At 40.5% G+C, this 25,321-nt stretch overlaps 1 protein-coding gene across 2 annotated transcripts in view; it reads right to left on the reverse strand.

Annotated features, from left to right (window-relative positions):
* Positions 1-25,321, reverse strand: part of DDR2 (discoidin domain receptor tyrosine kinase 2) — a 161,023-nt gene that overhangs the window by 7,199 nt on the left and 128,503 nt on the right. For both annotated transcript variants that reach the window (XM_007113904.4, XM_028488710.2), the window contains 10 exons: positions 23,639-23,822; positions 19,210-19,453; positions 15,809-15,871; positions 14,854-14,984; positions 11,988-12,198; positions 10,331-10,554; positions 8,740-8,867; positions 6,120-6,311; positions 5,592-5,826; positions 3,550-3,699 (listed from right to left, as the gene is read on the reverse strand). In XM_007113904.4, the coding sequence (XP_007113966.1) occupies positions 3,550-3,699; positions 5,592-5,826; positions 6,120-6,311; positions 8,740-8,867; positions 10,331-10,554; positions 11,988-12,198; positions 14,854-14,984; positions 15,809-15,871; positions 19,210-19,453; positions 23,639-23,822 (1,762 nt within the window). The remainder of the gene's footprint in view (positions 1-3,549; positions 3,700-5,591; positions 5,827-6,119; positions 6,312-8,739; positions 8,868-10,330; positions 10,555-11,987; positions 12,199-14,853; positions 14,985-15,808; positions 15,872-19,209; positions 19,454-23,638; positions 23,823-25,321) is intronic.

The raw sequence follows: 25,321 nt of genomic DNA on the forward strand, positions 1-25,321 counted from the left end.
CATTTTCTTGGAATTGGAAAGTGAAATGAGTGGGGTGTCTATTCTTCCTATTCATGAGAATTCTAAATCCCATCAGTCCCTTTTCCATTCCTTTTGTCTTTTCCAGTTCTCTGGAGCAGAATTTCCTGATGGGCCATCCTGTGGTCCCTACAATCATGCAAAAGATGAAACTGAAGCACGAAGACATCTTAGACTGGAAAGCAAGTGATTCGAACACCAAATCCTCTATTTATAGCCTAGCCACAATGAGGTTTATTCTGATTGAGCCAATCACGGCAAGGGCAGAAAGTATATTAGTTGCCTCAGCTCCTTTATTGGAATAAAATCCTAGTCACTGAGATGTGGGAAATATCCATGTAGCTCCTAACCATAACCTTCTCTGTGCTCCCTCTCTCCTGTACTGGCCCAGGGAGAGAAGATTGGATTTCTTCTTTACATTATTCACAAATATTTGTACATTTACCCCCTCTACAGCCCTGCCCTGAATTCCAGCCTAGAGTTGTATTTGGCTCTACTCCCAAAGCACCAGTTACTGACTGCTCCCACCAGCAAGATGTCACTCTATTGACTCCAGGTCATCTTCTGCTTGCCTGTAATCTGTTGCTGTCATTTCCTTACCTATGTTTTTTAACACCTTGGTATATTGACATATTCCTGAAGCAAACCTAAAGTTCTCAAGCTCTTTGAAACATGGGTCCAACACTTGCAGCTGGTAAACCATTAATTATTTCCATCTTGCCTTCTCCCACACCAACACCAGCTTATGTCATGCACCATAGGATCATAACATAGCTCTATTTTTAATTTTTTGAGGAACCTCCACACTGTTTTCCACAGAGGCTGCACCAATTTACATTCCCACCAACAGTGCACGAGGGTTCCCTTTTCTCCACATTCTCACTAGCACTTGTTGTTTCTTGTTTTTTTGATAACAGCCATTCTAAAGTTGTGAGATGATATCTTATGATGGTTTTGAGCTTTCATTTTTTTAATTTAAACTTTATTTATTTATTTATTTATCCATTCATTTATTTTTGGCTGCATTGGGTCTACGTTGCTGTGCGTGGGCTTTTCTCTAGTGGCGAGCGGGGTCTACTCTTCGTTGTGGTGCGTGGGCTTCTCATTGTGGTGGCTTCTCTTGTTGCAGAGCATGGGCTCTAGGCGCGCGGGCTTTAGTAGTTGTAGCTCACAGGCTCTAGAGCACAGGCTCAGTAGTTGTGGCGCACGAGCTTAGTTGCTCCAGAGCATGTGGGATCTTCCCAGACTAGGGCACGAACTTGTGTCCCCTGCACCGGCAGGCGGATTCTTAACCATTGCACCACCAGGAAAGTCCTAATTTTTAATTATTTAATTCCATTTAGACCATGAGCTTTTAAGAAAAGTGCTATCTGAGAATTCTTTACAGTTTGTAAAAATAAATTGAAAGCAAAAATGTCAAATACATTTTAAAATTATTGAAATTATTGGTATAGACTTCCAATTGAATACAAAAGATTTAAGATTTGCTTAAGCTGTGAGCCCTAAGATTCTTTCTAGAATTTGTGCTACTGAAAAGTTTTCTTCTGCATTATATCTGCTATGTTCAACAAGTTGGTGACATTGTGCCATTTGAAAACAAATTAGATCACACATGTGTAGTCTAGAGACCATAAAATCCATCTAGCTGCTGATAGTGTTGAGAAATTACTGTCCTTAATTCTAATGTCAAACTTTTAAATTTTGAATACTGAAATTTTAATAAAATTTAAAGTAATTAAATTTTGTAAATTGTAATAAAATACAAATTTAATAAATTATGTTTAGTAAGTTCATATGTTAAATTAAATAAACTTTTATCAAAAATTTAAACTTAAAGATGAGAAGCTTACTCAGCATATAATGGTAATATTTGGCTTTGGCCTTGGCTTCAGTCAAATATTTGACTTTACTATTCAAATGCAAAGCAGACAGTGGACATAAAGTGGGGGGATGGGAAGCATGCCTTTCTTGCCTGAATGTTTGATAGTTCAATTTTGCCTCGTATAAATTTTTTTTTTTTCCATGTGGGATTTCAGTCACTGAATAATAAGATGAGGGAAACTGAAAGGTTTAAAATATTCCTCCCGGGCTTCCCTGGTGGCGCAGTGGTTGAGAGTCCGCCTGTCGATGCAGGGGACACGGGTTCGTGCCCCGGTCCGGGAGGATCCCACATGCAGCGGAGCAGCTGGGCCCGTGAGCCATGGCCACTGAGCCCGTGCGTCTGGAGCCTGTGCTCCGCAACAGGAGAGGCCACAACAGTGAGAGGCCCGCGTACCATAAAAAAAAATAAAAATAAAAATAAATAAATAAATAAAATAAAATAAAATATTCCTCCCTTTGCCTACAATTCTAGGATGTACTCAAGTTAGAATCATTATGATAATAAAATTACACTTTCTAATTGAATGCACCACCTTTAATTGGCCACAAGAATCTAGTAGGTCAACTAGGTGGCCACAATGTGCTACTAGTCCAGGAGAAAAAACATTTTCCTTGGTCTGCTCTCTTATCTCATGCACACCGGAGTAAATCTGCCCTTTGCCAAGGTAAGAAGGGAATTACCTCATAACCGAGATAGATAATTTAGATCTCCTGCTACCAAAATATCTGCAGAGTATCAAGAAAATTCTAGGACCCCTCCTTCCTATTTTTAAGCTGCATATTGTACAATCTCTAGTCATTCCCTTATCTTTTGCTTGCTTTGATCTATTTAAGCCACAGAGGATCTACTTTTAATCTTCTGCAAGAGCCTTCTCCCTCTCCTCAACTGTTCTCATCTTCCTGCCTGAGATGCCACACTCCAAGAGTGTGCTGTAGCCAGGCCACTCTGGGGGCTCAGTGCTCCCACCACCAGCGAGCTTTCAATCCCACGTCTCATAGGAACCTTAAACACTGAGTCATCCAAAGGAATCTTGTAGTATCTTAACTAGGAATTGGGGCCCTTGTAAGCTAAGAAGCCCAGCTTTTCCTGAGTCCTGAGATGCCACAGCAGCTGGGCCCAGAGGTGCCTTCCAAGAACAACAAGGCCAGGATGCACCTGAAGGTCTCTGGACATGTAAGTCGAGAAACATTTCTAGACAGTCCAAACCAAAGTTTTAACGAATGCTAATAAATCCCTTCTTCACCTTTAAGCTTACGTTTTTGTTCCTATGTTTCTCAACCAGGAAGACAAACCATACAGCCTAGACAAGGAAATAGATCAAACATGAGAGAGAGGATTTTATTTTCTGGTATCTTTGAGTTGGGGAGCTGCCTGAGGGGGCCCCTCATGTTCTCCAATGACCAATGGGTTGACCCATGGATAAGGCAGAGTGTATGGATGCCTAGGGAGGACCTTGGTCTTTCACATCATCTGGAGAATTAGTGACAAAATTCTTGGTCTTTTACATTAGCTGGATAATTAGTGACAAACAACTATGATCCAGGTAGCCCATTTCCCAGCTCAGACCTATCCTGTTAAGTCAGAACTTTTCTTTCTCTCTCCTTCAAGAGCACCCAAGGCCACATCTCCTCACCCCCAACAGTTCTCACCTGCCTCCCTTGGTCTCGGAAGAACTCTCCAGTATTCTCGATGACCTGTTCATCTGACAGCTGGGAATAGGGCTGTTCCTGGCAAAAGGTAAAGGTCTCCCACAGAGTCACCCCGAAGGCCCACACATCACTTGCTGTGGTGAATTTGCCCTGTTTAAATAAGAAAAAGAATAATCTGTACACAACAAGAGCTAATTAGGTTTTCATAATCTGGAGTTTTGCCACTTTTACAACCCAGGGCAAGGAATACTGGGACTGCCAAGATACTCATGGGTGATCTGGAAACAACAATAGGAAGTTGTTTTGATGCCAAACTACAGGCCCTTTTCTCACAATCAGGATTTCTGCTGAGGTCTACTTCTCTTGGAGATGAGATCCAAGGGCTGAAAAGGATGCAGCCATAAGCTATCTGACTCTCCCAGTGCATGTTAGAAGGTCAAACTCTAGGATCTAGGGTAGCCTTGGAGAAATGCCCAGGGGAAAGGCAAAATTAGAATGGGAAGCAATTGTTTCTATGTGAGAGATACAGAAATCTAGTGTAAGTGCCCAGAGTCATCCTTGTTGAATGATCGTCACAGTCTTGAAGGATAGACTAACGAGTGACAGCAATGAGATTCTGTTGCAATCAGCATGTATTAAATACTTGCATATGTTCTAGTCAATAAATACAGTGCTGACATAGATGATATTATTTATCCTTATTTTTCAGATCAGAAAAGTGAGACAAGAGGTTTACTAAAATTCCCTGGTTAACAAGACCATTAATAATGGAAAAACTGAGATTTGGACCAAAACCCTCTGAATCTTGGTCTAATAATCTTTTACAACATCACTCAATACCTTCAAAGGGAGCAAAGCTTAATAATCTCATTAGAAATGAGTAAAATATGTGATTCATCTGTATAGATGATAAAGATCTTTATAAGGATTTACATAAAATGATATCTATCACAGCATCATTTATAATCGAAGGAAATTGGAAAGTACCTAAATATCAAATTATAGTGACATTATTAAATTATAGGATATATCCACACAATAGAATATTATGCAGCAATTAAAATCATGTTTTTGCAGAATATTTACTGCCAGTGAGAGAGAACTGTATGTGCACAGTATCATCCCAATACGTAAAATAATTATATATATAATACATATATGCAGAGAAATACATGTATAGAAAAAATCCTCAAAGGAAATACACTAAAATATTAATATTAATAGTGGTTATCTTGGTGAGAGGAAGGGGATAACTACACATTTCTTATTTCAACATTAATTATGAACCCTATAAGATATGAACAAGAAACAAACAGATTAATAATAAATTAACAAAACTAGATTGCTATCAGGCTTTTCTCTGCAATATTAAATGACAAAAGACAAAATTACACATATACATTGTGTATACATTACACATATACATAATTGTGTAAATCAGCTAAGTGGTATAAAATCAACAGCAAATTGTCCCAAATATGCATGGTCAGAAGATATATTTCTAAGAGGCATTTGGAAAAAACTTATTCACTTGAGGTCCAGAATACCAAGAGCTGGATAAAAATTATAAAGCAAAGAATGAAGACCTTAAAAAGTAAATGGTGAAAATCATTAAAATACAAATATAGAGATCAGTCTAAATAATTAATTAGAAACATGGTTATGAAATTAATACAGAAGAAAAATATTTTGTGTGGATAACAGTTCTTTAAATGACAAGATTTTAATACTCTAATTAAGATCAGTCAGTAGGTGGAAAGGGTAGAGATTTAAAAACTGGTACTAAGTCTCTTGTCATTATGGGTATATTTTTAACCTTTTTCTCCAAACTTTCTACAGTAAGCATGTTATATTTTATCAGCAGAAACAGGCAAGTATTAAAAATAATAATTAGTACACAAAGTAAATCATCTCAAGTCAGAGAAAATATCAAAGTCTATTTATTGTCTGCCTCCCGCTGTCTCAGGTGCACCCCTACATGCCATCTGCATCTGCCTACATGCCAGTTGCTAGGGCAGAGCTCAAAAACACAGGAAACTCACCAGCAAGATGCTCTCCCAAGACATCCAGCGGATCGGGAGCACTGCCCGGCCCTGGATTCGGTAGTAGTCACCACTGTACAGGTTTCTGCTCATTCCAAAGTCAGCTATCTTGATGGTATAGTTCTTACCCACTAAGCAGTTTCGTGTGGCCAGATCTCGATGAACAAAATTAAGCGAGGAAAGGTACTTCATGCCAGATGCAATCTGGGTAGCCATAAACTTCAGGTTGGCATAACTGAGGAAATATAAAGGAAGAGAGAAAGTAGCCTCTGGAAAGAGGAAGCTGTGAAAGGTACACACCCTATAGTTGGTACCACAAACTAGGGTTCCAACCTCAACATCCCTTCTCTATTCTTTATGAATCTCTTTGCTTTCCCCTAAAGGGCAGCTGCTTTATTATTCCCTGCATACTAACCTCCCCAACCATTCCAGAACAACGATGAACTTTAAGGCTCACTGCTCCCCACCTTCAGATCCCAGCTTAGTCTCATGAACACAGGGAAAAGACAGAGGACCCGGCGTATTTACCTGACAGTGGGTACGTTGCTGAAGGAAGAACTGCGGGGCTCGTGGCGGGAAAGAAACTGATTGAGATCTCCATTCTCCATGTACTCAGTGATCATGCAGAGAGGATCGTCAGTGATACACACAGCTAAGAGACGGATGATGTTTGGGTCCTTGAGCCGGGACATGATCTTTATCTCCTTAAGAAAATCATTCCTTTGGAGGACAGAGACATAGATAAACCCAGAGTTTGCCAGAGTTAGAATCAAGAGGGGAAAGAAGACACAGCAAAGTCTAGTCCTAACCATTATGCTGAGTCTTGTTTCCCTTTGGATAACCTTTGAGAGAACAGAGAAATCGGTACCTGGAAACTGTCTCATTCTACTCATCCTGGAATGCGACGCACCCTTATTCAACTATAATTTGGCGGGGGGAACATGGACCATGACATTCACATTTGCATCCCTAGTATCCTACAGAAGTCCTGCCACATAGAAAGTGATTAATATTTGCTAAATCAAATATATGTTGCTAAAAACTAGTCTTAAAAATAAAACCTTCAACTGAAAGTCATATCTTAAGTGCACTGGGGTCTTTACCTTTTTTAAAAGCCATGGAGGGACTTCCGTGGTGGCTCAGTGGTTAAGAATCTGCCTGCGAACGCGGAGGACACAGGTTCGAGCCCTGGTCCGGGAAGATCCCGCATGCCGCGGAGCAACTAAGCCTGTGCGCCACAACTACTGAAGCCTGCGTTCTAGAGCCCGCAAGCCACAACTACTGAGCCTGCGTGCCACAACTACTGAAGCCTGCGCTCTAGAGCCCGTGCTCCACAACAAGAGAAGCCACCACAACAAGAAGCGCACTCACTGCAGCGAAGAGTAGCCCCTGCTCGCGGCAACTAGAGAAAGCCCACGTGCAGCAACAAAGACCCAATGCAGCACCCCCCCAAAAAAGAAAAACAAACAAAAAGCCGTGGGGTCACTCTATAAGGAAAGTGAAGGCACTTTTTATAAAGTGAATAACCACCCTCTGGTTTAATCTGATAATTTTTTTATTTTCTCATACTGGCTTCTTTTAATGCAGGGTGCACCAGCAGTCACAACACATATTTAGTAGCCTGTTCAAAACAGCTGTTTAAAGTTCACGGTGGTAATGCAGCGTCATTTCAAAAGAAGTACTCACTTGGCCGAAACTAATAACTGTTTGAATAGATGGTGACAACCACCCTTGAGTCACAAAGTGGGCTATAACCTTCCAAGTAGTGATATTTGGGTTAGTGAGACCACTAGCCTACATTCTCAAAACTATTGAAGCAGACCTGTTATAAGTCTCCTGTGAGTTTTCTAGGAATCCTGGACTGGAAGTCATACTATGTCAATATAAAATCCTTGAAATCAGCGTGGTCCTCATACAGCACCTCTCCTCTTTCATTACCCCTTCAATCTCAAACCCGGTGGGGGGGGGGTCCATGGCTTGGGAGAGCTCAGAGCCTAAGCCATCCATCATTGCTAAATTGGAGTGGGCACAGGTGGGACACCAAACGTCACCAAAAAAAACAATGGGCAAATGCTTTGTCACATCCCATAGTTTTTTTCTTTCATCTTGCCACCTTCTCCAATCACGTGCTAAGATTAATGTCAGGAATATTCTATCTCTCTATGGGACCCAGAGGATGTCCCTTTTCACTCATACTAGTATCCTTAAGATTGAAATTCTCACAGTTAAAATTCCAAAACCTCCACAGTTCTGTTCCCTTGCCTTTCTTTCTTCTTCATGCCATATCCTGTCAATTGCAAGACTTTTAATAAAACCCTATCACCATTCTTGGAATTTATGATAATTTAAGGAATAGGGATCATAAACTTTCTCTAAATTTGAATATCAGTGAGACACATCAAGCCAACACAAATGGGGAAATACATATGTTACCCAGATGTGCAGATTTCTCTGAGACACATACAACCAGCTTTCAACCAGCATGCCTCTCTGGGTGAGGATTAACTCACCATTACTGTAATGGAAAGGCTGTCAGACAACGGAGTGTGGCTGGAAACTGCAATTTATGTAGTAAAGGATCCAAGAGATTATTAGCCAGTTTGGAAAACTGCTAAAGGACTGTGGATCCTTTTGCTTTGAGGTCCATGGATACTTTTCCAAGTAGAGGTAGCTTCTCATTTGGGGGGTGCTGGACATAGAAGAAAAGGAGCATAAAAGAGAAAAAAGGGGATGAGAAAGTAAATAGAGATGTGGGGAAAAAAGGAGAATGGGAGAAACTTAGCAGGAAAGATGTGTGTGATTGTGAAAATTCCGCAAGGGGAGGTAATGACATTCAGGAGTGTGTGTATAATGATTGAAGAGGTACGTATTCAGACTTTAGTGTACGTTGGGGTGTACAGTGCTGTGCAAAGGGGGTTAGGAAGTAAATGTGTAGCATATCCAACAGAAAATGTACGTTTTTGAGAGAGATAAGAATGAAGCTGAGGACTACTGGCCCATCAGAAAAACAAACCACAACAATGGAAATGTGAGGTAGCTCACAGACCTTCCCATCTCAATAGAAACAAATTGCTCAGAAGTTTCCAGGAGGGTTCCTGATCCTGAAGATGAAACACATAAAGGAAAATTTAAAATGCAGACCACAGACCTGGCATTCTTGTTGGCATCTGCTCGGAGCATTTTCACGGCCACCAGGACAGGATGGTTGGCACTGACATCTAGGGCAAAATCTTTGTCTTTGAATTTTTCCATTCCCTCCACTTCACAGAGATGAACCTAGACAAAAGTCATCTAGTCTCAGCATCATCATTTCTCCTGAAGATGTCTCAGAACTCTTGCTGGGCATTTCCTGGAGATAAACTAACTCTTACAACTCAGGCAAAATAATCAAAAAGACCAGTAAGAAGATATGTGTAACACATCTTTGACTCAAATAACTGATTTAAGAAAATGGTAAGGTACCCAGCTAATGTGATATGTTACTGCTTTATACAAGAAATACATTGATTGGAACATTAAATATGTGAATGAATCTATAACATGGTATTTTATTGCAGCATAGCCCACTATAAAATGTCATTTGGTATAAATATTTGAACTTTGATTCAAGGTAGTTTAGTTATGGGATCGTGCAAAACATAAGGCAATTTCTTCTCTAAGGTAAGCCCTTAGTATGGGATTAGCATTATCAGGAACATCTAGGCATTAGTAACTGTATAACAAGCCTGTGTTTTCAACCCAGGAGACAGAATGAGTGTATATAACACCACAGACAGATGCCGTGGACCCTTCTACCTCCACCACCACCAAACCTACCCAAGGTTAAAGCATGCCACCTATGCTGGAAACCAATAACATATTCTTATGCAACCAAATTACATTTGGAATTTAGATGGTGGTGTTGAAGAGCTTCTGTTGCCACTTAAATCATTGCTTTGAATTCTCAGAAGGCTCATGTGACTGATGTAAGAGTGAAAAGTCAAATATTACATGCATCACTCTGAGGGCAATTGAGAAGTGTGTTCCTCCTTATCTTGGTTAGTGATTTATTCCCTAGTGGCTGGTTCTGGGACCAAAGGCAGGGGCGAGGTTGTTTTTGACCATTTTACATGTAACTCCAATTAAAAGGGAAAAAACAAAGCGGCTATCCAATAGCAGGATGTTCTTGGACAGTTTATAAAAGATGATCACATCTTATGGGTCCCCACCCTTTGTAACCTGTTGTAAAAATTTTTGAAAATATTGAATGTTTTTCAGAATATCTAAGTCTAGTGACTTTCCTGCTTTAAAAACACTTATAGGGGGGCTTCCCTGGTGGCGCAGTGGTTGCGCGTCCACCTGCCAATGCAGGGGAACCGGGTTCGCGCCCCAGTCTGGGAGGATCCCACATGCCGCGGAGCGGCTGGGCCCGTGAGCCATGGCCGCTGAGCCTGCGCGTCCGGAGCCTGTGCTCCGCAACGGGAGAGGCCACAACAGGGAGAGGCCCGCGTACCACCAAAAAAAAAAAAAAAAAACCACTTATATAGAAATCAGAATTCCCAGGATTTCCACAGCTATTTGACAAAAAGGAGGCTGACCAATACTAGTCTTCTAGACAACAATGCAAGGAGAGACAAGTGGAGGAAACATTTGGTGTGAATCCACTTTGGATGGGACACTTTGCTCTACTGACCATTTTTATTCAACCACTTCCTTTGAACTACCAAGGACTGGAGGCCTCACTCAAAGAATCAGCTCACCTCCCCAAACTGGCCTTCTCCCAGCTTCTCCTTGAAAGTTAAGAGTTTCCTGGGGAACTCTTCCACAGCCACGTCTTTCCCCGAGAGCAGGTCCATGGTAACAGCAGGCACGGAGTAGGTGTTGCCTCCAGTCACCCCCTGGAGGTTCACAATGTCAGCCTCTGCATAGTGGGGCACACCCTCAGGCCCACTGGGCTGGACTGGCTTCACAATGCCACTGCAGCCTGCGAAGACAAGGACAATGGGTCTCATTCCAAGGGGCCTCTTTGGAGATATCTTCAAGAAAGGAAATCTGAGAGGAGAGCTAAAACATGCCCCCAAGACAGCCTAACCTACGCCATGACATTCTTACTTGGAGAATGGTTCCTCTGGAGATTCTTTCTTGTGGCCTCCAGAACGTAGACACCATTTTATGTCTTATCTTCTCCTCATAACTACGTGATCATTAATAACCTCCTTGGTTAATCTTGTGGAATTGTGGGGAAGCTCCAGGAAGGCTCGCTATACTAGTTAGGGTAGGAGTATTAAAGTTTTAGGATTTAATGGCATATTTCCTTGATTTTAAGATATAATCGCTGATTTTAATAACCTATTTCAGGGATTAAAAACTGTGATTAAATTTATATGATCTAGCTTAAGACACATCCTAACTTTAAAAAATATTAAAATATGAGGGGGGATGTTTTAGACTTCAGAAAGTAGGTAGATCACTTTGGTTCGGCCTAGGAAATAAATTACATCCCTATTCTTGCTGTCTCTGTAAAATTCCCGTAGTTCAATACGCTCCTTCAATGTTTGCTATCCAATGAGTGGTAAATACACATTAGTTTCCTTTCTTCCTTTGGAAGGACTCCCGTGAAAAGCCTCTGCTCTCATGGTTAGTCCTGCTACCTGCTACTTCTCCAATCAGCTCTCCCCTGAACACCATCAGTCCTCTTCCACTGATTGGAGTCCCTCCTCGGATGCTGACATTATGGACAGAAAAGCTGCTCTGAGCCTCAGCGATGACCCCAGCTTCCCCTCTGATGTCACTCTGCAGCCCTTTTTTAAAAGACACTGGGATGTGAATCAATTGGCACTGTTTTACTGAAGCAACGCTTTATTGAGAAAAGACAAGAAATATTTGCTCTCATAATAAAATCTTGTATTAGTCAAGTAAATTTTCACCAAAGAGAAATGAACAAAAGTTAAATAACTCAATTATCTAGGTGACTAAAACCCGGGAATTCTAGGATCTCTTTAGCATCGTTTTTTTTCTCCAAGTGAAATTCTAGTCCTGAATTTACCCATATTGGTGTTTGATGTTGGGTGAGTACCTTATCTGGGCCTTCTCACTTTCCTTCTATGAAAAATGAGAAGGTTGGATTAGTTGGACTGTTTAGGTTCTTCTGGTGTTAACGCCTTAGTCACGCATTTTATTTATTTTTCTTCTTCTGACATGTGGGTCCCTCCAAACATCTGCTATGTGCAGTAGCAAAGGAGAGATGGCCAGATTCAATTAGGAGCAACAGTAGACCAAATCTAGAAAGACAGTGTGGACTTCCCAGGAGAAGGTGGACTTCTCTTGGCTAAAATTAGACTTGGTTGAGTAGGAGTAATAGTGTCACACCTTCATAAATCTTCTCCCTCAACTTTCTGTTCACTGTTTCATCCTCACCTGATTCTTCCTCCCCTGGAGCAAATTCTGGGAGTTTCCGTATCAGCCTGGACGGCTCCTGGTAGTCAGGACGAAGCGGAAAGATGCGATCGTAAGTGGAGTTGGACTCCTGCTCGCTTGGCGATGAGGAGCGGTTATTGTTGAACATGCTGGACTCGCTTGGCAGGGAAAGGCTGACTGTCATTTCATCATCCAGCATCCTCCGGGAAGCCTGAAAGAGAAGGACAGGGGAGAAAGGCATGTTGACACCAAAGGGATCATCACTCCCTCCTCTTCTTAAACCCAGCTCTTCCACTCAGATGAAATAACTCTTTAATACTCAAACTCCAGAAGCAAGGCAAGTGACAGGGGTTCAGTCTGGTTCCACAGATGCCTGTGTTGTAGAAACTCAGAATCATCTTTCATTTCTTCAAGGCAGAATTTGACTTCCAAATTTCTGCACTGCCAACGTTAATTAACTTCCATTGAAACACAAGCATTATTCACGTGACACCATTAGAACCTATCAGTAGGCAATCAAAGAATTTCTCAGTCTTAGAGTTTTCAATGTTCTGTTAAATAATGGGTTTTCCTGACACCACTCAACTGATTGATTTTGTGTAGGCATAAATTAAAATGCTTATTAACGCAACAAATGTGCTGTAACATGATGAATCTGTAGTTCACCTGACTGCTCTGGCATTGTAGATTAGGGTAATACCCCCTTGACCCCGCATTTTTACTAACCAAAAATAAAATGGCTACAATATAAGAAAGGAAAGCCCTAGGTGCTAGGGATACTAACATGAATTATACCTAACACAGGAATAAGAAGAATAAAACAGCTAATTGTTCCGTCATTCTATTTAATATGACCTGCCTGCTCCTTCAAAAGGAAAATCTCATAATCTAAGTATATGTGACTATTTGGATTTAAACACATGAAACGTTCTATTCCAACAAACACACTTTGGGTGCTCAGTGGAGAAACTTGGATGTCTTCTCCATACCCTAGACTGAGAGTTCCTTTGTGGCAGTAACATCCTCAATACTGAGCATGGAGCCCAGCACATAGTAGGTACTCAATAAATATCGCTTGACTCTCTCAAAGAGAGAATTCTGAGGACACCTCTGTAAGTATCCTGCAGATAATGCTACAGCATAAGGCTATTTTGAGCAATGTATTTGGAATACATAGGTATGCTTAAGGGTCTTCTACAAAAAAATTCTTTCCCCCAGAAGAAATCCTGTGTCATTCCAGAGCATCTTGAGTTATCTTACTCAGGATGTACAGGGACAGAAAGAATTTCTTGAAGGACCAAGTTAAATATTCAAGGGCAAAATTTTTGTTCTCCCTTTTACCTGGAGAGTCTCCAATCCAAAATTCTTCTCCCAGCCCATGAATATATTCCAGTGGGACTCAGAAGAAAGACTCAAAGAGTGGTAAATTCTGGCTCAAATAAAGAGAAAAATAGCTCACAGAGTAGAGAACACAGACTCTCCCCTCTCAACTAAAATGCAGTCACAACAGACTGTTCAGTAAGAACACAGCTTCAAGCTGTCCAATGAACCATCAGATCATCAGCTGCTACCACCACCACTCTTTGCTACCCCGCATCCTGGAATTTAGATACCAAGTGTGTTCCAGCATTCTAAAAGACAAAAGGTTTTGATGTTGCCTCATTATGCCACTGGGTGGGCTCTCTGTGGATTCTGCCTTTCAACCTTCAGTCACTATTTATGGACTGAAAGCTTTAATTTAATTTCTGGACTAATGTTAGAAGTCTCTGTGGGAAGCAAAGAGACCCTCTCTTCTGTGAAATATTCCTGCCTAAAGTCCTTAAAATAAACCTCAATCATCTCAGAACTTGATTGTGTAACAGATCAGAAGGAATTGCATGCTACTTGTCTGGGTCATTCCCCTCACTTCTCTGATTTCAGCCCCTTCCTCTTGTCCTACCCACAAAGAGTTCAGAAGATTCCAGTCCATTCTCACAGTGCCCTTTCCCCTCTTCTGGTATGTACTCTACATAGGCACTGGTCTCCTCTGAGATCCCATCCCCAAATACATAGGCTATAAACACAATCAGCCTATACCCTCCCTCCTGTTCCCTGCCCTCGGTGGGCACCTCAAAGCCTCACAGCCCAGAGTATGTATGATCTTTCACAGTCCACATGCATTTGAGCTCATTGACCAGGGACAATGTCCGTGACCAAAGGTAGAAACACTTTAGCATCAGCAAACCCCAAGAGTATCACACATTTAGCAGCAGTGCCCAGAATTGCTATCTGGTCTAAGACACCAAGAAAAGTCATAGATATTCCATCCGTGGTGAAAGGTATATATTTTCAAAGAAAAGAAGTCAACAAATTTCAAGACTGACCATTAGAACAAGCATAGAAAGCAGGATATTAACTGTATGACCTTGAGCACATCACATGTTCTCATCAGCAAAACAGTTAAATATAACTACTCTGCCCAACTCACAATTATTCAATGAGGTTCAAGTAAAATCAAGGAAGAAGTCTTTGCCGACTGTAAAGTGTTAGACAAATGTAATAGAAATTATATAGATCATTTGGTCTAGACTAAAAGAATCTGAGGAGGCACTCAGAAGGATGCATAACCATAACTTTCTTTTTTTTTTTTGCCCGTACCACGTGGCATGCAGGATCTTAGTTCCCCAACCAGGGTGGAAGCATGTGCCCCCTGCAGTGGAAGCACGGAGTCCTAACCACTGGACTGGCAGGTTCTCCCCAACCATAACTTTCAAGTACAAAAAGAAGTAGAAATAGAATTGTGAGAAACTTGGCTTGGATATTAATGAAGCAGCACGGGAAAGGATGGAGCAGCTTCCTACCCCGTGATTGTCCTGCACTTCCTCACCTTCTCCAGCATTTTCTGCCAGAACTGCCTCCAGAGGATAATGACAATGATAGCCAGGAGGATGAAGATTATGGCCACTAAGCAGCCAATCAGGATTCGAGTGTTGCTGTCATCAACTTTAAGCATTGGATCTGTAACCAGGAAAAGAAGGACGAAGAATATTATCATCTCAAGGGGCAAGGAAAAGCATAAGGGCTTGGACTAGAGATAAGAAGGCAGAACCTATTCCTTCAGGATAATTCCACAAGATTCCACTTAACACTTGGTCTTGCTACTCTTGTATTACTGTGCTCCTATATCCTACAAGTCCTCATCCATGGGACAGTAGCTTCCTCTTCCTCATGTATTAGACTGGATAATGGAGAGGTTTTCCATTCCTCCCAAAATTTTGCTCCCTTTATACCATGGCCCCTAATCACACCTCATGAAAAACAGGTGAAGAATCAGTTTCACTCTGCATTGAGACATGCCAAGGCAGCTGAGAGTCCTCTTTGGAGACACTTGATCACATGTTTCCCAGATTGCTGACTTATACAGCCAGTGACTGTTTGAAGCAATGCATACACTTTTCCATATTTCTCTCCAATTGGAGAGACTAGCTTTGTGTTCCGTTCATTCATTGAGATCCCTACAATGAGTCTCACCTAGAAATATCCCTTTTCCTGTTTTTCCTCCAAGCTTCCCAAATTTCTAAGAAGCAGTTGGAACAGCTCCAGACTGCCTCAGCAGAAGAATCACACGGACCAGCCGGGAAGAGAGTGAGGTTGGGCCCTTAACTTTGGAGGTGGACTGTCCTCTCCTTCCAGAGCTACTCTTCATTGAAAGCCACTTGCCTAAAACCACCTGTAGCAGGTATCAAGCCTGCTACACAGTCAAGCCTTTGCAAATCTCCACCCTTCTTCATCCTCCAGGAGGTCCCTTCAACTTAATTTTTATAACCAAGAAGCATACATACCATAGGTTGTGGGTGCCACAGGCGATGTGGGCAGGGCTCCAGAGTTGTTGTACATAGCAGCATCTGTCACAAAACAAGGGTGAGTCAGAGCTGGGGAGGAGACAGCTCGGTAGTGGTTTTTCTGAAGGTAGGTTCTAAGCTAGCACTTTGTGAAATCGATTTACTGGGTTGCTACAAGCCTTTCTTAGAAATGAAATCATATAATATATTAAGTAAAAAATATCGCCATTCATCTAAATAGTAAGGTCAACTTTTCTTTTGTAAAAATTTTGTTTCAATTATTACCTACTAAGTGTCATGGTACAAAAAAGTTAAAGAGAGTGATCAGAGGGCTGTGACCACACATTATCATAAATCATGCATAGGAAGTGAGATCCAAATTCAACAAAATGTAGAGAGAATACAATGGGTAAGTAGACATAGGACAGACATAGGGTTAAGATGTGCTTTCCCTTCAAGGAAATTACGGTGTTTTACAAAAGAGTTTTCACTATGCCTCATAGTCCTAGCTCTTTAATTTATAAATTAAGCCTTCATCCTTAGAAATAAATTAGAGTATCCTTTACTGTGATGTTGAAGCTTCTAGGACTAGCTCCCCAAAGTGTATTTGACAGATTGATGTTGGTAACTAATTTTTCCCTCTGACTTGTCTAATCAAGGGGGTCAAGAATTAGAATATGCAAAGACTATCAGTAATAATAAATAATAATTAGTCAGCAATAATAAGTTATTGGAGTATTTGTTACAGTAGCCCACCCTACCCCAAATAATATACTCCTGCCTCAGTCTGATTTGGATTTACTTCTTCTTTGGCTCCGTAGTACCCAGTGCATATATCATTTAGTACATACCACAGTGTTTCATATTTTACATTTACTCATCCATCTTCTATGAAACATTGGGCACCTTTAGATCAAAGGACATTGTCTTATTTGTCGTTGTAACCTAATAACTAAGACAGTACATGGTACATAGTAGATGCTCAATAATGTTTTATGCATGAATGCACACATGTTCATTTTAAGTAGTATATGGTATAAAGAGGAAGTAACAGTGAAGGAGATATACAAGGAACAATCAGATAAGTGCTGTAAAGTCAGACCCTTAAGACTGAGATTCAAGACAGTGTCTAAAAGGTCTCTGGTCAGTAGAATAAAAAAGAAGAGATTCTCAGGAAAAAACTGTATTGAATTAAGTAATTATATTCCTCTTTGAGATGTACCATTGACCCTTGAACAACGTGCAGGTTAGGGGCACTGAGTACTCTGCGCAGTGGAAAATCTGCATATAACTTAAAATCAGCCCTCCAGGGCTTCCCTGGTGGCGCAGTGGTTGAGAATCCGCCTGCCGATGCAGGGGACACGGGTTCGTGCCCCGGTCCAGGAAGATCCCACATGCCGTGGAGCGGCTGGGCCCGTGAGCCATGGCCGCTGAGCCTGTGCATCCGGAGCTTGTGCTCCGCAACGGGAGAGGCCACAACAGTGAGAGGCCTGCGTACCACAAAAAAAAAAAAAAAAAAAAAAAAAAAAAAAAATCACCCCCCCATATACATGGTTCTTCCATATCGGAGGCTCTGCATCCATGGATTCAACCAACTGTGGATCGTGTAGTACTGTAATATTTACTATGGAAAAAAATCCATATATAGATAGACCTGTGCAGTTCAAACCCATGTTGTTCACGGGTCAACTGTACATATATGATACTTAGTGACTTCTATTTTGAATAAGAGATGAATGCTTCTCTACGGCAGGTAAAGAATCCTTTCATAAGATTTAAATCCTCAGAGAGGGAACTTCCCTGGGGCACAGTGGATAAGACTCTTCACTCCCAATGCAGGGGGCCTGGGTTCGATCCCTGGTCAGGGAACTAGATCCCGCATGCATGCCGCAACTAAGAGTTCACATGCCACAACTAAGGAACACATGTGCTGCAACCAAGGAGCTGGCGAGCCACCACTAAGAAACCTACAAGCTGCAACTAAGGAGCCTGCCTGCTGCAACTAAGACCCAGCGCAACCAAATAAGTAAATTTTAAAAAAATCCTTTTTTTAACACACCTCTAAAAATGTGTCCTCTTTAATGTTAGTGAGGATGAAAAACAAAATAAAATCTATTAGATACCACTGAAGGTTGCTAGAGCATTGACTCATTACTCTGTAAATTGATGAAAAATTAATTATGTATGCTGCCCTTCCAACATGAACTGAATTTCAGGGTTAACAAGCATATGGGGAATAGTTCTCCTATTCAGAAGAAATTCAGCTAATAAATGCAGAAGGAATAAAATAATTAGAAAATCACCATTTAGCAACTCCTAATGAAATAATTTAAGCAGTGGTCATCAATGGAAGATAAAACCTAAGGAGAAAGTTCATTGGGAACTTTTCCATGAAAGGATAACCACCTGAGCCCAGAGATCAATCTAAGCATCACTAAAAGTAAGAGATTCTAACATAACATCCCCATGATGAGGTTCAGCATAGAGTACACAGCACTATCCATGAAAAATCCTTGGCAAAAATGAATACTGAATCTGAATCAAATTCACCTGTAGATATAACCACCAGTCTACAGGATGACAGAGGATAGAAGCTCCAGTAAAATTACACCACAGAAAGTAATCAGCCAAACCAGAATGGAATTTTTTTAAAAAACTGTTTTAGGTTAAAAGAGATACCACCTAGTAATATAATAAAGGAAATAAACCAAGAGGGGCTAATTAGTTGGATCCTAATTCAATCAAGCCAACTGTAGTAAGACACTATTAGACAATCAGGGATACTTGAATGTGCACTGGCTATTATATTATATTAAAGAATTATTTATTAATAAATTTGCTAGATGTTATAATAACATTATTATGAAGGTAATGTTATTTTCTCAGGTGTATTCTAAAATTTTAGTAGTGAAATCAAATAATGTCTCAGATTTGCTTCAAAATACTATACCAAAAAGGGAGGAATAAATGAAACAAGCATGACAAAAAAAATCAATGGTTAGTAAAGCTAGGTGATGGATGGGGGTTTATTGTTCTCTTTACTTTTATTTAGACATCTTCATTTAAATATTTTAATAATGTTTAGGTGCGCTTCCCCTTAACTGGCTTGATTTACATAAGGGTTTTAACACATTGTACTCATTTTCTTCAATCCTTTATCTTACATCTCTTTTAGACAAATGTGTGTGAGAGCCAAGTAAACAGTCTGTCCACTTCCACATCCTCATCCCTACCCTTCCACAACTACACTAGTTGCAGAAAAGAGACCCTCTATCTACCCATGAGAAGCCACCTGTACAACCGTCCTCCTTTCAGACACCCGCCAGTGAGAAGCTCTGGACACCGCCTTCCTCCTTCACCACCCTACTCCCAGTTCCCTAAGGGGCCCCCAAGCTTCCAACCTGATTGGAAGGTGATCTCACTGAACATCATCCAGGTGTCAGCAAAATGGTATTGGCACTTGATGGCACTGGCCATGCGGTGGTGGAGGGGCACCGTGACGAACCGAGCACTGGGGTTGACGTCATCCAGGACAAGGGGGAAGGAGACAGCGTTAGGTTCCCATTCATTGGCTTCAGAGCGAAAGTAGCACTGTACCTCCTTAAAAATCTTCACACCTTTAGCAAACATGTTGTTGCAGTGGACCTGGCAGAGAAAGAGGCATGTGAGTGACAGGGTGACCCTGTTGGGTGGCACTGGGGACACAGTGCAACCTAACCCAGTAAGATCTTAGGCCTGCCAAATTTCTCTGAGCACCACCCTTGGTGAATAATTGGTGCTCTGCAGTCTTGGGTTTTTCCCTTCTAGGAATCTCACGGTGGCAGTGATACCTTATAAAATCTGGGCTACTACCCCAGTCACTTATTTGCAATTGTGCTCCCCTGGCTACCTCACTGCATGCTGCTGGGAGTAGTGTCCTTATCTGTTAAATGAGGGCTGGACCAGCATCCTCTCAGTTCCTTCCTTGCCCTGAACACTCTCTACTCTATAACCCAACCACTCCAGTCCTCTCAACCACGGTTGCTATCTGCCCAGAATGGAGCTATTCTGAACTACTTTCTCCTATGTACATTCCAAAGCCAGTCCACTTCTTTCAACAGGTTTAGATGAGAAACCTGAAATAATACACAATCCAATATAATTTCATCTTTCTCTTTAGAAATCTCATTTCGACGCCGGGTATTAGCATTTGTCAGCCAGAGACACAAAACTTAATTATCTCTCTTAATTAAATTCAGTTTAGGCAAAGCCATTCTGATGAGAGCCTCAAATCTTCCTCATACATATTTTCTGAGATGAGAAAAGAAGGCCTTTAGGAAGGTAGTTTTTTTGTTGTACCTTCCTTGGGATGAATTAACAGTTCTAGTTTATTAAACACAAGTAAATGGAACAAGGCTAAGAACAAAATCAAAGAAATACCAACTACAGCTTCAATACATTTTTCAGATGTTTTGAAATCTGCAAAGTGTTGCATAAGTAGCCTGTGGGGAAGGTAATAATCTTTCCTACAGATGTTTTGGGAATCCTTCTAGAATGCAAGTAAATAGCATAGGATTTCATTCTCCTGTAGACTTAACATATTTATGTAATAAATAGAATATTTTTTAAAATGTATTTATATATACGTTTCAGAATCTCTTTCTTTCCATTTATTTTTTCTTGATTTGTATAATAAAATTTTTTCTATTTTATATTTTTCCAAAGAATAAACTCTTGGATTTATGATCATTTCTATAGTTTTCTGACTTTAATTAATTGGTTTATGCATTTATCTTTGATGTTAGACTGATGGACCTAGTGGCAGGGCGGGAATAAAGACGTAGACATAGAGAATGGACTTGAGGACATGGGGTAGTGGGGAAGGGGGAAGCTGGGGCAAAGTGAGAGTAGCATTGACATATATACACTACCGAACGTAAAATAGATAGCTAGTGGGAAGCAGCAGCATAGCACAGGGAGATCAGCTCAGTGCTTTGCAATGACCTAGAGAGGTGGGATAGGGAGGGTGGGAGGGAAGATAAAGAGGGAGGGGATATGGGGATATATGTATGCATATGGCTGATTCACTTTGTTGTACAACAGAAACTAACACAGTATTGTGAAGCAATTACACTCCAATAAAGATTAAAAAAATAATAATGAAGAATGTATTCAGTACCATGAATTTTATTCAGTGTGGTTTTATATGTATCCCATTTGTTTTGATATATGTAATTTTTCATTTTCTAAATGCTCTGTGGATTTGATTTTCTTTTAAATGCTGTATTTTAACTATAATCAGGGCAGGGAGGGAAATAGGCAGTACTTTGCCTAAGAAGCAAAAAACTACTCTCCAGAAGACTTCAGTGACCTGAAAGTCATCTTTTACTTTTCATTTGTCTCAGAAAACTTAAAATATGGTAGACACCTGCTTAGCCTGCTAGTCCTGAGAAGACTAGCTCTGAGTCAGCTCCTGAGAGGTTTCTGGCACCTTCTAAATGCAGACATATGCTTTTGAATAATTTTGATCTGTGATAAACTAGTTAAACAGGAGCTGCTGGGGACTCAGGAAGATCAAAGTCAATTGAGAAAATATTATAACTTTATGGGGACTTTAAAATACATTTTATTATTTGTGTGACTAGAAATTCTCCCAATGATATATAATGAATTGATACACATGTTCATAGGTCCATATTGGGTATACACATTATTCAGCAATACAAATGAATTTTTCTTTGAAGCATACATAGTTTTGTTACTGTGCATATTTCCCTCCACCCCCCCATAAACCTGTAAAGAATAATGTGTTAACACACGATTGCACACACATTTTACAACTTCCCAAGAGCCATTTATGAGCAACACACGGGCAGCTTGGGTATGTGATGATCCTCCTAGTCTCATCATTTAACTAATAGCTATTAATCCAACGAGGAGAGATTATCATCTTAAGATGTGAGAGTGATATACTAGACATGCATTTTCTTTTTGACTCCAGGTTTGTGCCAAGAATAACAAATTTTTATTTACTGGGAATGATACAGTTTCCCTTCTTCAGGGTCCCCATGTCATTCTACATACCTTCTTTTGCAAATAAATAGTGTCTTCCCCCACTGAACTGCAAATTGCCCCAAGGTAGGGACCATTTCTTATTCATCTGTTTACCCCCAGAACCTAGAATTCAGGTTTAACATCCAATCTGGTCACTTTTTGCATGGACTTTTCTTCCATTCCTTTCTCTCTGAAACATACTTGGGATTGAGTAAGAGAAAAGGAAAAACGATCATTTGAGCTAAGTATCAGAAAACTCACCATACCAACAGAGAGGTCCTCAACCTTTACATCCAGGGTAGGCTCTCCTGAAAGGCCCTACCCCAGAGAAAATGGAAATCAGGCCTTAAGTCCCCTCCTCCAGTTCTTCTCGTGGTCTGCACTTAACTCTCCCCAGAGCACACCCAGTCTGGGCTTTTCCCAGGTCTTTCAGCTTCCATCCAAGTACTCAATGAAATTTACCTACTCACTCTTAACTACTCTGTAATAATTAACTGATAAAATAACTTCTGCTATTGCATTTAAGACAGTAAATTTTTTTTTATTGTTTTACTCTCCCTGAGGTAAAATACTTGCATTTTAAAACAGACTTCTGGGTGATGGTGTTTCAGAAAAAACAAACAAAAAACCTAATAATTTACATTTGAGGACTTAGAAAAACCACCTCTCCTCACCCTTGAATCTCACTCATTGGATAACCAACTCCTCTGACTGGGCAAAGAGTCACGGAGGTCCCACAGAGAAAACAAACTGAAACCCTGGGCCTGAGGTCTAGAATCCGGATGGTGGCCCAGCCAGGAGTCACAGCGATTCCTCCTGCCTGGCCCCAGTCCTTCTTCAAGTTTCTGTTTATAGTTAGGAAAATACTATTATATTTTCAGTGTCTTATTGATGTTCATCATATCTCCTCCTCCTTCTACCCCAGGTGGCAGAGATATTTATAACCATAAATGGCTAAAGTAGGCAATAAAGGATATCATTTGTTCACTTGCAAACATTTATTGAGCCTGTATATATTAAGTGCCAGGCGCTTGGGTACAAAGATCAGAAAGCAGAGTCTGAGAAGGAGCTTGAGGTCTAGTAAAAGAGCCAGACACATAGACAGATAAATGATAATAGATAGGAAACAAAGAACTCTGGGAACAGAACAGTATGGGATCTTCTGTCATGATTTCTTAGTGCTGTGGGCATGGAGGAAACACTCATGGGTGGGAAGTGGTTTAAAATACAAAGCTCCTTCTTCTTCCATTGAGAATCAGAGCTGCAATGAGACACGCTTACTGATAAGAGTGTGTCCACTCCCTGCAGAGTGCTGGGCAGGGCCATGGAATGACTTCCAAGGGCCCTCGTCACTACCGCCTTTGTGGGCCACTCCCTCCACAAAAAATATGTTAAAATTGTATTTTACAGCTGTTTTGTTAAAAAGGTAATAACTTTCGACGTTTTAAAGCTCATTTCTTTTATTCTGACAGTTAAAGAAGTTAAACCATTTCCATGGGCCTTACAAGTATCGTGGGTCCCAGACACTGTGTCCACTTTGCATAATGGATATGTCCACTCTGGTTTTGAGACAACAACAACAGCCAAATACATTGTGAAACAGTGACCTAATCTAACATCCTTATTTACAAATGAAGAAACAAGCCCAGAGAGATGAAGTGACTCCAGAAATGCATGCAGCTAGTTAGCAGCAGAATATGTACTTGAATGCCATTCTGCTGGCACCACCCTAGGGTTCTTTCCAGCATGCTTTTTCCCTACACCATGATTTTGGCTTCTACGCCTAACTCCACTGACCTTCATAGTAGTAAAATTCCTGATGCGGTCAAACTCAAACATGATCTCGATGTAACCATTGGTGGCACTCTCATTTCTCCAGCCCACGTAGTCATAGCCTGGCCACACATGGTACTCATGGGTCTGGGTGAAATCATCCAGGCCAGACACCCCATCGGTCAATTGGCCCAGCCCTTCAGTCATGCTGCTCAAGCCAAAAGAGGAGGAGGAAAAGGGAGAGAGGAACCTGGAGTTAATTACATATTCATGGAAGAGATTTTACCGTTTCTTCACCCCAGGTTTTGTAAGAGCTGATTATCTTGGAGGTTGAAGAATTATGAAAAATCCAATATATTTTGTAGTACTGACTCATTTATCCTGCATCAGTGGAGAACTAAGAATTTCATATAAATGAATTTTAAAAAATATTTGATGCTTAACTCTATAATAGCAAAGCTTTTAAACACCTTTTTTAAAGTCATTTTATATGAAAAGCTTTCTCTGATCTATTGTATCCTTACCTGTTCTTATATACTTAACATAACAAGTCTTTATATAATGATTCAATATTATCAAATGCATTTGACTAATTCATCCATTAATGAGTAAATGAATGAATGCATTGAACAAATACTACAGCAGATGGTGGCACGTGCTCATCACTAAATAAATGGTCCCAGAGCTGGTTGGAAACTTTTCTGACTCTCCTTTGACTGCATGTTGTCATTGTTCAGTGAATCAAATCCAGGGAAGCCAGTCATGCCTTCTTCTACCCCACATCTCCAACAACTTGATTCGATATCGAACAAAAGGGGGAAAAAGTAACTTCTAACAAATTTAAATACTGATTTATATTTAACTTTAATTACATTTGCAGAATACTAGACTCATGGAGTAAAATGCATGGACCACATGAGAGTCTCAGGCACTGGATTTCGTTTTATTTTCTAGCTTGGCAGCCTTTTCACTTCCGAGTGTAAGGCTCTGTTTGAATGGCTGAGTTTGCCAGAAGCCTGACTGCTGGGTGGGATGGATGTGTATTGATGTTAATTTGACTATGTGAAGAACATAAAGAGACCTCCTTCCTTCCGTTTATGGAGGGACAGAACAAGAACACATCGTGTGGAACTTCTCTCTCCTCAAGCTCTGCAAAATATGTCAAGAGTCTCCCAAATGAAGAGATTGGGATATTCACACTCAAGCAATAATCCATGTGACCCATGAGGTTATAGGCAGACCAATGTTATGTAAAATTTGTGAATTACCAAAAAAAAAAAAAAAAAAGGATTAAGAGTGATTATGCCAGCCTTACAGGTACATTTTTAAATATATTTGTTCATTGAAAAATTTTTGGCAAATTATAAAATTTGACTGGCCTTATCCACAGTGACCAGAGCCTGGATCTCCCTTCCAAGGTTTTGCCATCTTTTTCTTCTCTCTACAGATCAGAAGGCTAGGAGAACATAAGTTTACTTGCAATGAATATATTTCCCATTATCCCCAGAAAAATAAATCCCCATGAAAATCTTCAGAAAAGCAGTACAGATTAAAAGGAATGCTTATTCAATTTCTCTTTCATCAAAATTTAATCAATAAGGAGAGAAACTTTCCCTGTTTACTTCATATACTTCAGAATTGTTAGAATTTCTACAACAGTATATATTACTTTTAGAATTTTTTTAAATTTAAATAAGTAACTTTTGC

The sequence above is a fragment of the Physeter macrocephalus genome, chromosome 4 (assembly GCF_002837175.3).
Source record: "Physeter macrocephalus isolate SW-GA chromosome 4, ASM283717v5, whole genome shotgun sequence".
Lineage (NCBI taxonomy): Eukaryota > Metazoa > Chordata > Mammalia > Artiodactyla > Physeteridae > Physeter > Physeter macrocephalus.